This window comes from Loxodonta africana, chromosome 5, assembly GCF_030014295.1.
Source record: "Loxodonta africana isolate mLoxAfr1 chromosome 5, mLoxAfr1.hap2, whole genome shotgun sequence".
Taxonomy (NCBI): domain Eukaryota; kingdom Metazoa; phylum Chordata; class Mammalia; order Proboscidea; family Elephantidae; genus Loxodonta; species Loxodonta africana.
In genome coordinates, this window is record NC_087346.1 from 43,193,189 (window position 1) to 43,207,191 (window position 14,003).

The 14,003-nt window shown below is 37.8% G+C and overlaps 1 protein-coding gene across 4 annotated transcripts in view; it reads right to left on the bottom strand.

The window, feature by feature from the left end:
- The window catches only part of NPNT (nephronectin), a 79,529-nt gene that overhangs the window by 32,243 nt on the left and 33,283 nt on the right, over positions 1-14,003 (bottom strand). For 2 of the 4 annotated variants that reach the window (XM_003410379.3, XM_064285481.1), the window contains 2 exons: positions 9,849-9,941; positions 3,265-3,357 (listed from right to left, as the gene is read on the bottom strand). In XM_003410379.3, coding sequence (XP_003410427.1) covers positions 3,265-3,357; positions 9,849-9,941 — 186 coding nt within the window. The remainder of the gene's footprint in view (positions 1-3,264; positions 3,358-9,848; positions 9,942-14,003) is intronic. The other 2 variants (XM_064285479.1, XM_064285480.1) reach the window with 1 other exon arrangement.

The window sequence follows — 14,003 nt, forward strand, 5'->3', positions numbered from 1 at the left end:
CTTTCTACCTTGAATTTTTTTTTTTCCTACCCATACCATAACTGTAAGCAGATCCCTAGCTGGGTGCAGCCTAGATGGTGAAATGAATAAACCAAGATACCTGTGTTATCTCTGATGCTTCTCAATTCTCTACTTTATTGTCTCTTGTTCAGTCAACACCAAAATCACATTAAAAAACATTTCAGAAGAAATTTTCCTCATAGAAGGTACTTTGTAGATTACACTATCAACAAAAATTTGATTTCTTCCTTTATTAATTCAAGTAAAAAAATTTTAATCAAGGAAGAAAGACTGAGAAATTCTATCACCTTCCCATATTCTTCTACCTTGTATTTCAATACTTATTAAAAATTAGAGACAAAAAATCCTTTCTCACTTTTTAGGAGGAGTTAATCATCATTTCTAATACATCACACCTGGTTTTGATAAAGCTCCGAATTGTATAATAGCAAATAGTAGTTAAATCTGTGTACATTGTTAGAGAAAGACTTTGTGTTTTAAATATTTTTCTGCACTAAACAAAAACAAAGCTATAGAGTAAGACTGAGTTCTACATCTCAAGGGAGGGAAAGTGATGGATATAAAATATGTGTCCATAAAGGACCCTAATGATTATTTTTAAAGAACCACAAAAACTTCGTGGGTTCCTAATGATACACAGAAAATGGTCAGAAGCTTATAGCTCCAGGCAGCTCATAAACAAAAGATATGAATGCTGATGGAAATCTCATCAGATACCATATCCATGGACTGGAGCAGAAGCCCAGTTGAGGCAGCTCTTCCACAATCTGGCTCCAGACTTGGAATATAGGGCCCCTTAGGATGAAAAAAAATAATAATATTTTTTTTTTTTTGGATTGCTTAGAGTATCTTCATGATCCATACTGGGGCTGCTAGTGGTCTTAGAGACTTGCTTCAACCCAAATTTTTCCTTACCTTCCCATGAAAAAAAGCACTTTGGGGTGAAGGGTTATGATATTGAAAAAGAAAAAAAAAAAAAAAGATAAGCTGTCATTATTCCTCAAAAAACTGGGAATCACTCTGAAATAATCTGGAAAGGGAAGTAAACATGTAACCTTCAATGGGTAAATGTAGAGACATTTTGTTGGCAAAATGTTCTTCTCTTTATTATTAAAATGGCACCTAAGTATTAAAATGCACTGAAAGCAATTTGGGGGAACTGTACACCCACAACTGTTGATGGGCTGGATGATACTCCTTGACAGCTGGCTAGTGTCAATCTCCCCTAGGCTGCCATCATTTCCCCATCTGTCACAGGCTTGAGTCCCCTACAAACTTCACAAGGACCGTTACAAAGACTGCTGCAGAAATTATGAAATAGGAAGCACAGTCATCCCTTATTATCAATACTTACCAAATATCGGACTTTTGCTACAACAGGGAGCTTTAAAAAATGAAAAGCATGTGGTGTCACGGTAAGCCTCTTTTTCTTCAATACTATTCAGAATTTCTATTCTATTCTTATTATATTTTATTTTCTTATTGACCTAATGCCTTATGAAATGGCGTTAATATGTACTGCTTCCAATAACTCTACATTCCTTATCACAATCTCTTGGCGTACAGATCTATTAACACTTGTGTTATCATATTAAGTCAGAAATTCAAAAATGATATTTCCAAATTATAGTAAAATGCTCCCATACTAATAAGCAGAACAATATTAGGAACATGAAAACTCTCTTGATGACACTGTCTCAGATAAATCCTAAAAGCTGATAAGAGAACCTAGGAAAGAATAATTTATTTTGAGGTTTTTTTTTTTTTTTAAAGTTTACTCTTTCTTTGGAAGCTTATAAGGAAAATTAATTATAAGGAAATAACAAATAATTATAAAGAAAATCTATAATGAAAAGATATTTAATGTTCCTCTCTTATTACTCCAAAGACAACACTCTCCAATTAAACCATTTACACTCAAATGCTATAATTATGTAACACAGTGCTTAAAGAGCAGGTATTACAGTGAGGAGTCCATTTAAGCAGCTTGGTGGATTTGGGAGCTTGGCGGGGGGCCAGGGAGGAGTTGGTGTAGAGAAGAGAGCTAGTCCAGAACATAAACGCAAGCTGCATAGCATTCTTATTACATTTCAGGAAAAAAAAGAATCAGAAATTTTATTAACATGCAGATTACTGAAAATTAGCTGGAAAAATCTTGAAGAGATTAATTGAATAAAAAAACCTAATGAATTTGTAAGGAAAATAATCTTTCATTCATTTTAACGCATTTGGACTTTTTTTCCCTTTGAGGCTTACACTACGCAATGATTCAGAAATCTAAGCTTTTAAATTTTATCTGACTAAAGTGGAAGGCAGAGACAAACAGCAGTCAATATGCCCACTGTCATTATTTCTATTCCTTAAGTTATCAATGACTCGGAAACTAATTTCATTGTCCTCATCCCTTGTGTAGAAAATACATAAATGCATCAAGTTCTGTATCAGTAGAGAGGCAGTAGTTAATAATTTAAGCTATTTTAATTCAGTCATTCTAAGTTCCTAAATCTATGAGTGTGTGAGAGATACACTCGCTCAGAAGAATTATAAAATAATACTACCACCTTACTTTTCTATAAAACTTTCCAGCATCATGCAGAAATTATTTTTGGAGTTCTGATCTTCACACCAACCCTGCATTCAAGTAAGGCAGGCATTACTCTCTCCCTACTGGTATAGATTTGATTCCTAAAACCCAAATGCCTTAAATGGCTTACTCACAATTCTGAAGCTAATTAAAGGCCGTACTGGTATCAGAAATTGGGCTTTCTAGTATTACAAAACGTACACCAAATGAAAGAAGCAGACGTAGGCTTGGTTTCTAGGTAGTGTAAACTCTACACCCCAAATAGATGGTGGTGGGAGAAGAAGACTTGAACACTTCTAAAATCTGCTTGGTAAAAGCCATCAAAATCCCAATCTCCATTGCTTTGGAATTCCTGACTTCTGCTACATATGAAAACAAAGTTATTTTGCATGTCTGATTTTTAAAATACACGAGAACCCTAGAAAAGAAGAGGAAGAGCAATGATGCTGACGCATTGAAAGAACAGTGGAGGCTTCCAGGCTTTAAAGAGCACAGAGAATCAGCACCAGGTGGCAATCCCTGCTGCTTATTTCACATGCGTAGGCTGCTGAAGACTGGGTGCTCCTAGGGCTTGTCTTCACACGTGTGCAAGAAGGGACATAACTGCAGGAAGCCGTGCAGGTGGAAGGAGCAGACCACCTGTGACAATGCACGCTCACCCCTTGAAGGTAAACTTGTGGCTTGATGATCCGAGGGTTGGAAAAGAGGCTGTTCACTGCCTTGGTCAAGAGGAGTTGGGTAGAATTGTTCATCTTCACACCAGGAAGAAGGTAACAAGAGTCAACTTTGAACTGATGTCATTTATAGCCCTAAAAATCCTTATAAGTATATATTAAACAATTACAGAAAGTTGTTGGAATTTAAAAAGAATGCATTTAGATGATTTACAAAAAAACACTTGCCAGTTCTTTTGTTCTTTCATTTTTTTAATTTTTATTTTAATTTTCCTAAAATCTATCACTGACATCTTTCTACCTAAGAAGACACACACACAAGTTCACAATTCATTATCTGCATACCAATTTTAAAAAGACTTGAGGGAAAAAAAAGCCATGATGATTTTAAAAAGTAGGATTTTAGTCATCAATTAGAAGGAGAAGACTCAGTTAAAAAAAGATTAAACAAACATTGGTTACAATCAATCTGTTCTGTTTAGAGACCTTGAGGCCTTAATGGACTAACTTATGACTTTTCCTATATTATTATATTGCACAATAATACAATTGTCCAATAGTTTGTAATACTCCAAAATTATGGACAAATTTATGATTTGCTTAGAGGTCTTATATAAATAAATAGCATGATGGATCATCAAGAGTTTCAGTCAAATTATGCTACATTTAGGTGGCACTTAATCAGAACATACGTAAGAAGTTTTGTGCTAAAAATATTACCCGTTGCCATTATTAGCTTACCAAAATCCTGTAAGATGGGTGAGAATCAAAGTCGAGAGACAATAAAGAAATCACATCCTGTTTCAAGGCTATTATATTATTAGTGGTCCATTAAACTTCCAAATGAAATGAACATTGGTTTCTGGGGTTGAAACTACACATCGTTCAAAAACCCAGGCTGTCGGCAACAACCTTAATATTAGGGTTAGAGTATTTAGACTGTTGTGATTAGAAAGCCATCAACTTTCAGCTTTAATAAAAAAAAAAACTAAAAAAATAGTTTTGTTTTTTTTTTTTTTCAGTCCACCAAAATTTGCTAGTTCTGTGCTACAGGACACCAATTCTTTTACTGGGATAAGGAATTCAATATATGAAACATAAACCATGTGAAAACATCAGTAATTAATCGAGACTGGTAAATTACTTTTTCTCAAATTTACAAAGCATGCTGTGAATTCAAAAGAATGATTCTTTCACTCCCAAAAACATGCAATAATATGATATTTTACATGCTCAAGATCACTCCCCAGTGGAAAAGCTATATAATAATATTCTTTTTTTTAGCTGGCGGGGAAGGGGATTTGTATAGATACAGAGAATTACAGAAGGGAAAAATATCCATGAATAAAATTACTGGAGAAATTAAGGGGGGAGGGAAATAAATGATCAACGAAAATCTAGCCAGAGTTTCTATGAGAATTTTGAGTACGGTGAAACGTATCATGTGCCTCATAAAGCATGGTAATGGTCAGTTCCTGCCTGTGGTTTTATATCTGATCTAAATAAACAAACAAAAATCCCAAACCCGTTGCCGTCGAGTCCGTTCTGACTCATAGCATCCCTATAAGACAGAGTACAACTGTCCTCATGGGGTTTCCAAGGCTATAAATATTTACGGAAGCAGACTGCCACGGCTTTCTCCCGAGGAGCGGCTGGTGGGTTTGAACCACAGACCTTTTGGTTAAGAGCTGAACCCTTAACCACTGGGCCCTCAGAGTTCCACGGCTGAACTAGGTGTAGAAAATCCAGAAAAAGACTCCGAGGGAAGAGCAACAGCACCAACAGCGATCACCAACAGCAGACTCACACAAAGCTTGTGACAAGGCTGTTAAATTAAGCCAGTTCCAAAATGCAACTTGCCCTGCTATTCTGGCTGCTCCCCAGACAGCTCTAAAAGCTCTCCTTAAGTGCCTGTCATTTACTCAAGCTGTTAACTCCACCAAGCATGTTTCCAGGGGGTTATTTCTTAGAGCACCTAACTCACAACAAAGTTCTCAGCAAATACTGGCTTATACCAAAACCTACTTTTAATCAAAAGCTAATTTCCAATTCTGTGAAATTATTTCAAATTTACCCCTTCTTGACATTTCTCACCTAGAGAAAAAATGAACCAGTTTAATTTCCCATATCTCTGGGGCATTTTTTTTCTGGGGCACGTTTTCCACTTTATTAAATTTGTGGGCAAGGGTTAAAAAAAAAAGTCAAAGTTAATTTATTTAGCAGATACGACTTGCTCTAATGACTTTTATGGGGGCACTAAGCAAGTCCCTGGGTAGCACAAACAGTTACATGCTGGGCTATGAACTGAAAGGTTGGCAGTTCAAATTCACCCAGAGGTGCCTTGAAAGAAAGACCTGGAAATCTGCTTCTGAAAGATCACAGGCATTGAAAACCCTATGGAACACAGTTCTACTCCGAAATGCATGGGGTTGTCATGAGTCAGAATTGACTAGAGAGCAACTGGTTAGTTAGTTAAGTAGTTCTCACACACAGGTCACTCACAGCAGTCTCTCTCAATCTGACAGGGCTTTTGTGGAGAATTAAGAAACTGTCTAAGGTGCTGGACCAGACAACTCCATGGAACCCTCTCGCGTTCCTATGGGTGTCAAGACCAAGAACTATTATATGAAATGTCATCTGTTTAACCAATATTTAATATGCACTTATGTGCAAATCACTTCAATAATAGGCTCTTCAAAAAAAAACCAAAACCAAACCTGTTGCTGTTGAGTCGATTCCCACTCAGAGTGACCCTATAGGACAGAGTAGAACTGCCCCATAGTGTTTCCAAGGAGCGGCTGGTGGATTCGAATTGCCAACCTTTTGGTAAGCAGCCAAGCTCTTAACCGTTGAGCGACCAGGGCTTCTTCAAAATAAAAATAAAAATAAACCCAGTGCCATCGAGTCAATTTCGACTCATAGTCAACCCTATAGGACAGAGTAGAACTGCATCATAATTTCCAAGGAGCGCCTGGTGATTGAAACTCCTTACATCTTGGTTAGCAGCTGTTTAGCGGTTAACTGCTATGCCACCAGGGTTTCCAAGGCTTCTTCAGGAACCCAGAAATCAGAGAGATACCACAAGGGGCTCCTGCCCTTCGAGAGCACAAACATTTATCCATCAGGAGCCTTTTTTGTCAGGAGGGAAAAGAGATGATCTAAAACAGGTATGTTTGTCCTAAGCTTGAGTTTTATTTTCAACATTGGCCTTGATATTACATTTTCCGTGTTAGCACTAGTTTTGCAAGTGTAAAAACCTGTTTTGCTACCGATGAAATCCTCTTCCCTCTAAGGAATATGGTTTTGGAAAGCAATGTTTTAACTTAATATATTCTAATTTTTTCTTTAGAGAAACAGTTATATGTTACAGACAAAGGCTTACGGGAAGCTGGTTTTCTGAAAATAAGAGATAACTAGTGACAGATCCTCATTTCAACAATAGCTTTACTGTCTTTGAAGCATATTCAAGTTAAGGTACCTCTTGCAAATAAATTTAAATGAATTTTTCCACAGTCTCAAAAACAGTTTCTTTTTATCAGACCTCTTTATATAATTTTCTGGCAACAGGACAAACAAGTTTTGTGGTGCTGATAAATTAATGAAACCTCTGATGGTTTGTTTTCACCACTTTACAAAAAGAAGTATACTGGGACTCTAATACGAACATTGATAACTCAATAGCCAAGACCTAACATGTTGCCACTGTGAACTCAGGCTGGGGAATGGAAATCAAACAGATTTTTAAAAGAGTAAATTGAGATCATAAGAATATCATCTTTTCAAAAAGATTGCCCAGGTGTATTTGGTAAAAGAAAAACCAATGTTAAAACAGAAAATTTAGAAAAGAATCTTTGGAAAAATTAGTTATATATCAAGTAGCAGATAAAACAAGAACCCACTTTAAAATAACAGCTCGTCCTATCATGGAACACCTCACATTTTACTAGAATGGATTTCATCTGATAGTTCAGGAAAAAAATATACATACTTTCAAACATTGTATTCTGGATTGTGGTGAAAACTATGTTTATAAATCACATGGCATACCTCAAGGAGTATCCTGGAATAGGGGGAAAAAAAAAACAAACTTTTTTTTTTTTTATGTAGGGGAAACCCTGGTGGTGTAGTGGTTAAGTGCTATGGCTGCTAACCAAAAGGTTGGCAGTTCAAATCCACCAAGTGCTCCTTGGAAACTCTATGGGGCAATTCTATTCTGTCCTATAGGGTCGCTATGAGTTGGAATCAACTTGATGGCAATGAGTTTTTTTTTTTTTTTTTTATGACAAGTATTTTAACAATATCATTTCTGTATCATGGGATATTTAGGCCCCACAGCAGGGTTTCAAATATCAAATGACAGGAGAAATTAATCTTAAAAATAAGTAAAAATTGACTCTCTTCTATTTTTCTAGCTAAATTTGACCCCAACCAGAAACCAAACCCACTGCCGTGGAGTACATTCTGACTCATAGTGACCCTATTGGACAGAGGAGAACTGCCCCATAGGGTTTCCAAGGAGTGGCCGGTGGATTCAAACTGTCGACCTTTTGGTTAGCAGCTGAGCTCTCAACCACCGTGCCACGAGGGCTCAGCTTTCTTTTATTTCTGGCTTTTTAAGTCCTAATGGTAGAAATTTGGGGGCTGAAATTAGTTAAGAAGACCAAAACCAAACCCACTGCCGCCGAGTTGATTCCAACTCATAGTGACCCTATAGGACAAAGTAGAACTGCCCCATGGGGTTTCCAAGGAGTGCCTGGTGGATTCAAACTGCTGGCCTTTTGGTTAGCAACTGAACTCTTACCCACTACGCCACCAGAGTTTCCAGTTAAGAGGACAGCTTTGTTGAACTTGTTAGCATGAGCCAGACGATCACATTTCCAATTATATTTTCTTCTTCTACAATTAATATGGTAGAAAAAATGTGGATTTTTTAAAACAATACTCTAAGTTGACATCCTACCTCTTTTACCAACTAATTCTGTGAATTTGGTAGGGGCACTTCAAATCTCTAAGCTTTAGTATCTTCAAATGAAAAATGGAATAATAATGTTATTAAATGTAACTTAATTATAATAAATAACATGCTACCTCCTAAAGTAAGGATGAAAGCAGTTAATATACGAAAAATACCTGGGACATAATGAGTATTAAATAAATGTTTGCTTTTATAAGAAACCGATGCCAGTTAAATATGATTTACTGAATGAATCGTTTTATTTCTCAAAGGAACATTTCAAACTGGTCAGCTATTGAAGGGAGATTTAATAATAGAACCAAAGTTTTCAGGGTTTGAAGGAACCTCAAAATTTCAAGTCAAACCTCTGCCTGCCTTCTGTTATTAAGGGGGTTTTACCTAAGTAGTAACCGAGGTTCAAAGAGGTTAACAATTTGCCCAAGTCTACCCAACTGGTTCATGGAAGAACAAGGCGTGCCCAAAGTTACCTCTCCTGGTGCAGAACTTCTCTTCAAAATACATTTTAATCTGTTTCAGAGATTAAGAATAAGAATAAGCTGACATTTTCTTTGGTGAAGGGTAAGACGGTATATAATACTGGGGAAACCAGCACAACTCATACAAGGTAAGGTATGGAAGCTCCAGAGACACATCCAAACTCCCGGAGGGACCGAATTACTGGGCTGAGGGCTGTGGGGACTATGCTATCAGGGAACATCTAGCTCAACTGGCATAACATATTTTTTTAAAGAAAATGTTCTACACTCTACTTTGCTGAGTAGTCTGGGGTCTTTAAAGCCTGTGAGCAGCCATCCAAGATGATCCACTGGTCTCACCCCTTCGGGAACAAGGGAATAGGGAAACTAAAGACACAAGGAAAGATTAGTCCAAAGGACTAATGGACCACAACTACCATGGCCTCCACCAGACTGAGTTCAGTACAACTAGATGGTGTCTGGCTACCACCACTCACTGCTCTGACAGGGATCATAAATAGAGGGTCCTGGACAAGGCTGGAGAAAAATGTGGAACAAAATTCTAACTCACAAAAAATAGACCAGACTTACTGGCCTGACAGAGACTGGAGAAATCCCAAGAGTACGGCCCCCAGACACCCTTTTAGCTCAGTAATGAAGTCAGTCCTGAGGTTCACCCTTCACCCAAAGCTTAAACAGGTCCGTAAAACAAAACGAGACTAAAGGGGCACATTAGCCCAGGGGCAAGGGCTAGAAAGCACAAGGGGACAGGAAAGCTGGTAAAAGGGAACCCAAGATCGAGAAGGGCGAGCGAGTATTGACTTGCCATGGGGTTGTTAACCAATATCACAAAACAATATGTGTACTAATTGTTTAGTAAGAAGTTAGTTTGTTCTGTAAACCTTCATTTAAAGTACAAAAAAAAGTGACATTTTTATTTACATTATTTATTATCCTCTGCTGAAAATAATTTACGAATATTTACTGTTATATTTTTATCTATTAACAAAATGACAGCTCACATATTTGAGAAAAAATAGCTATAGAGAATGGTTTGGGATGAGAATTTAAAGTTTTTTAGATTTGGCAGGAATAGAGGTAGTTTATGAGTGTGTATTTCTGTCAGACTGTTCTCCTACCTTGATTGCAGGTTTTTCCAGCATATCCAGGGTAACACTTGCACTTGTTTGGTCCAACACATTCACCGTGTTTGCACTGTGGTTGACACACAGCTGTGAAAAAAGGACATCTCACATTATTTCTATGTTGGCATCACATCAACAACATAGCATCTCTGTCATGTACTAAAAAAAAAAAAAGAAAGAAAAATTTTGATAAAAAAAGAAAAACAGAAGAAATAACTTACAACAAAGTAGCAAAAATATATAAAATCATTGTTCCTGTAGTGGTAAGCACTGTGTAAACTACATGTTTATGTATGTATGTATATGGGCGTGCAAGTGTATGTGTGTATCACTTGGGCCTGGAAAATTTGCTAAAATTGAGGACAACATTCAATAGTAAAAATAAAAAATACATACATACATATATATATACATATATATTTTATACATATATAAAACTATGCATAAACATAACTGATGTTAGTCAAAAGTTATAATTTTATAATTTCTTGTCATAATTTCATTCTCTCAAATACACTTCAAAAAGTAGTTCTTATTCCAATGATTTTGGATATGTATGAATCCAGATATATTTCAAGTTAAATTATAAAATAAATATTTTATTGGAAACGGTATTACTAAGTATGAAGCAAGACAAAATGAAATAAAAACTAAACCTTGACACTTTTTGGAACGTCAGTTTAAGAATACTTCTATCATCTTGATCATCCTTAACTCCAAGGTGCAACACAATTGCTCATCAATCTATAATGGCTTTTCTATAGTCTATCACAGCAAATACAAAGTACAAAGCTCTCAGTTTGACATTACTATTCTCCATCAACTAAGTTCTTCTTCTCTGAAGACCTCAAAATTATTTAAAGCATCTCTCAGTCTTTTCACAGGTCTTCCCATCCTGCAAAAATAGCAGTTGGAATTCATTCCCTTTACTTTATACCAGTGGTATAAAACACTCTATACCAGATTATTAAAACAGGTATGTTTATCCTGTTTTAACAACTAACTGGGTGTGCTTTTGCTCCCCAGGGGACATCTGACAATATCTGCAGATATATTGGTTATTGCAACTTGGGAAGGGGTGCTACTGGCAGCATCTAGTGGGTAGAGGCCAGGGATGCTGTTAAACATCCTAAAATGCTCTCACTGCCACCCCCACAACAATAAATTATCCAGCCTATTTTTTTTTTTTATTTAAAATCTCAGGATGCCAAGATTGATAAATCTTGCTCCATTGCAAGTGTGTGCAAAGTACTATGTCATGTACTATGAGAGATGAAAAGGAGTTATATAGCACGGTCACTGGTCTCAAAGAGTTTATAATTTAGATGAAGAGAAAAAACAACCACATTTTTAATTCAAGTCAACATTTATTTATGAGCAAAATAGATGACACACATGATATATGTGAAGGAATTGTCAAAAGAGAAAATCCATATGGATTTGTACAGAAAGCCTTGTAGAAAAGGGCTGAGTTGGATTTTAAAACATGACTACACAGAGAAGACAGAACAACATTGTGGTGCCATGGATCACTTTCATGTGGCCTCTCTAGCCATGATCTTGTAACTTCTACCCAAGTAATTGGGTGAGACTGTCCAGATATGGTAATCGGGGCCCACCAAAGGGATTAATCAGTTTTTCCATCTTGCTGGGCTTGAGGTAAGCCATCCCAGAGATGAGAAAGAGAGAATACCACCACCACCAAGCATGAACAATCAGGAGCCTGCACATCCTTTGCACCTGGGATCCCTGTGCTGAGAATCTTCTGGACCCAGGAGATGGAGAGCAAGCTGGAGCCCTGAAGACACTGAGAAGCGGCGGCAGGAGAGGCCTGGCAGCAGGAGATGGCACGGTGGGCTTCCCAGCTCACAGAGGTTGAAAGCTAAGTACCTTTGGGCAGAGGCCTAGGGCCAGAGAGAGGTGTGTCTGCAAACATAGCTGAAAAGAGGCTGTCCCGATGGAGGAACTGTATCCTGAGTGTTCCTGAGCCTTAACTGTAACTATTAACTTCCCTAATAAACCCTATAATCATGAGTATTGTCTGTGAGTTCTGTGTGGCCATTGCAATGAATTATCAAACCCAGGAGAGAAGTAGACAGTGCTGTGGGAGGGATGGCTGGTGTCAGAATTGGTAAAAATGGCAGAGAGAGGAGGCATGTCTGACCCCCACCTCATAGGAATCAGCCTTAGGCTGTTGATTTTGATTCTCTCTCCCTCTTGTGACGTTAAAGATCAGACACTGCCCCCATCCCATTTTTTACAGTTGGAGTCAGAAGTGGGATTCTTTGCAATGGCTCCAGACTCATGAAAGCATAAGACTTTGTAAGAGAAGAATGAAGGAGCTTGGGAAATGAAACTTTTGATTCTTGGATGGTTGCTTTGGTTGTCCTTGCCTGTAATGGCTGAAGGGAGGGTATGCTGCAGCTGAAGGGAGAAAAGCCCCATCTGGAGTGGCCTGGGGCAAAAAAACAAGCTAGATAAGCAGGATGATTGATAGGGACCCAGGATGTTCTGGTTCCATTCAGAGGCCCAAGGCTGTATACATATGAATGGGAAGACAGTTAAGGCGTGGAACTAGAACGTTTTAAAAGATGCAACTGGAATGTTTTAAAAGGGTTATGTGTTTATCTGAATATAATATGGATATTGAATGTTTCTCTCACCTAGTACTCTAAAGGAGATCTATATGGTAGAAAGGAATATTGGGTATTAAAGATTACAGGGAGTGTGTAACTCCATGCCTTCAGCCAATACTGGACTGGATATGCTAAAAGGGGAACTAGAATTTGCCCAAGGGAAACACAGGCTGTCTGAATGCAGTAGCCCTATATGGGGAGGGGGTTTAGGTTGAAAACCTGAGTCCCACCACGATTTGCATTTGAAAAGGTTATGCAGAACCTCCCGAACTGGAGACAAGACCTTCAGAAGGAAAAAAAAAGGGGACTGTTTCACTCTCTGACTTTCAAGCAAGCAGTTTGCTGTCAGATGCTTGAGGCAGGAAAAGTCAGAGCCCATCAAAAGGAACCCCCTTACAGGACTGGAAATTGAAGGGAGCCGGGGAGTAGACAACTTGGTCTGCTTGCTGTGGTGGCCACCTGGGTCCATGCAATGACTGGAGGTGAGGGAAGTGCAGCAATGAAGAGACTGGCTGAGTTTGGACATGTGCCAACAACGTCAACAATGACATCGAGTTTTGATGCCCTTGACACTTGTTCATTCCCACATTAGCTCTTGCTGTTCTCCGGTCAGGGATGTGATCCCCATTTCCTCTCCGACAATTCTCAAACATTGTTTCCTTCAAAACGTTAACACTCCAGTGAAACCTGTGCATGCTACTCTTGTTTTCTATGTGTTCTCACTGACTCTCAGTAGCCCTTGCCTCACCTGGTATTCCACGAGTCTGATCTGCCAATTTTACTTCCTAGGCCTTTCTTGCTTGTTTGCTTGTCACCCTAAACTGGATCCTGCCCTCCTACTGGTCCTTACTGCTGCCCAGTAGGTTTTAGGAGGAGCAGAGAGTAAATGGTAGAGAAATGTACTTGGAAAACATTTGAAGTCTGATTTTAGACATGTCATCTAATTCAAAGAGAAGTAATAGGGTGCAGGTCTGCAAAAAGAAATTAACTATTCAGGAGGGGCTTACAATATTACTCTTCAATCGATTATATATCTGATAGATGGTTTATATGAAGTTTTAAAAACAGGGCCTAGAAACAACTCTTTATAACTCCAGGCCCTAAAAACAAATAAAATTTTTAAGTGTTAAAAAAAAAAAAGATGTTCTATAAATCTTACTGTAAAATCGGAATACACCCTAAATGAATCAAGCATTGCTGAGACACCCAGAGTGCTGTATTTAAAAAGAAAAAGCGAACACCTAAAATAATTAAATCCAAGTCAAATCATTTAACACCCCATCCCAAGAATTTTTAGACTTTGAAAATATCTCTTAAAAATAAAAATAAAGTAACTGGGAAAATACCACTTAAAAACATGAAAAAACTTACTTAGGAGAAGCACATTATGAAACAATTAAACTTCAGGCTCCCCGTCTGTACTGCCATTTGAACCCCCTGACCAAATTAATGATCATTCATTTATAGTGCTTTTAGGTGCTTTACAGAACAAAAGTTTTTATTGTCCCCCTTC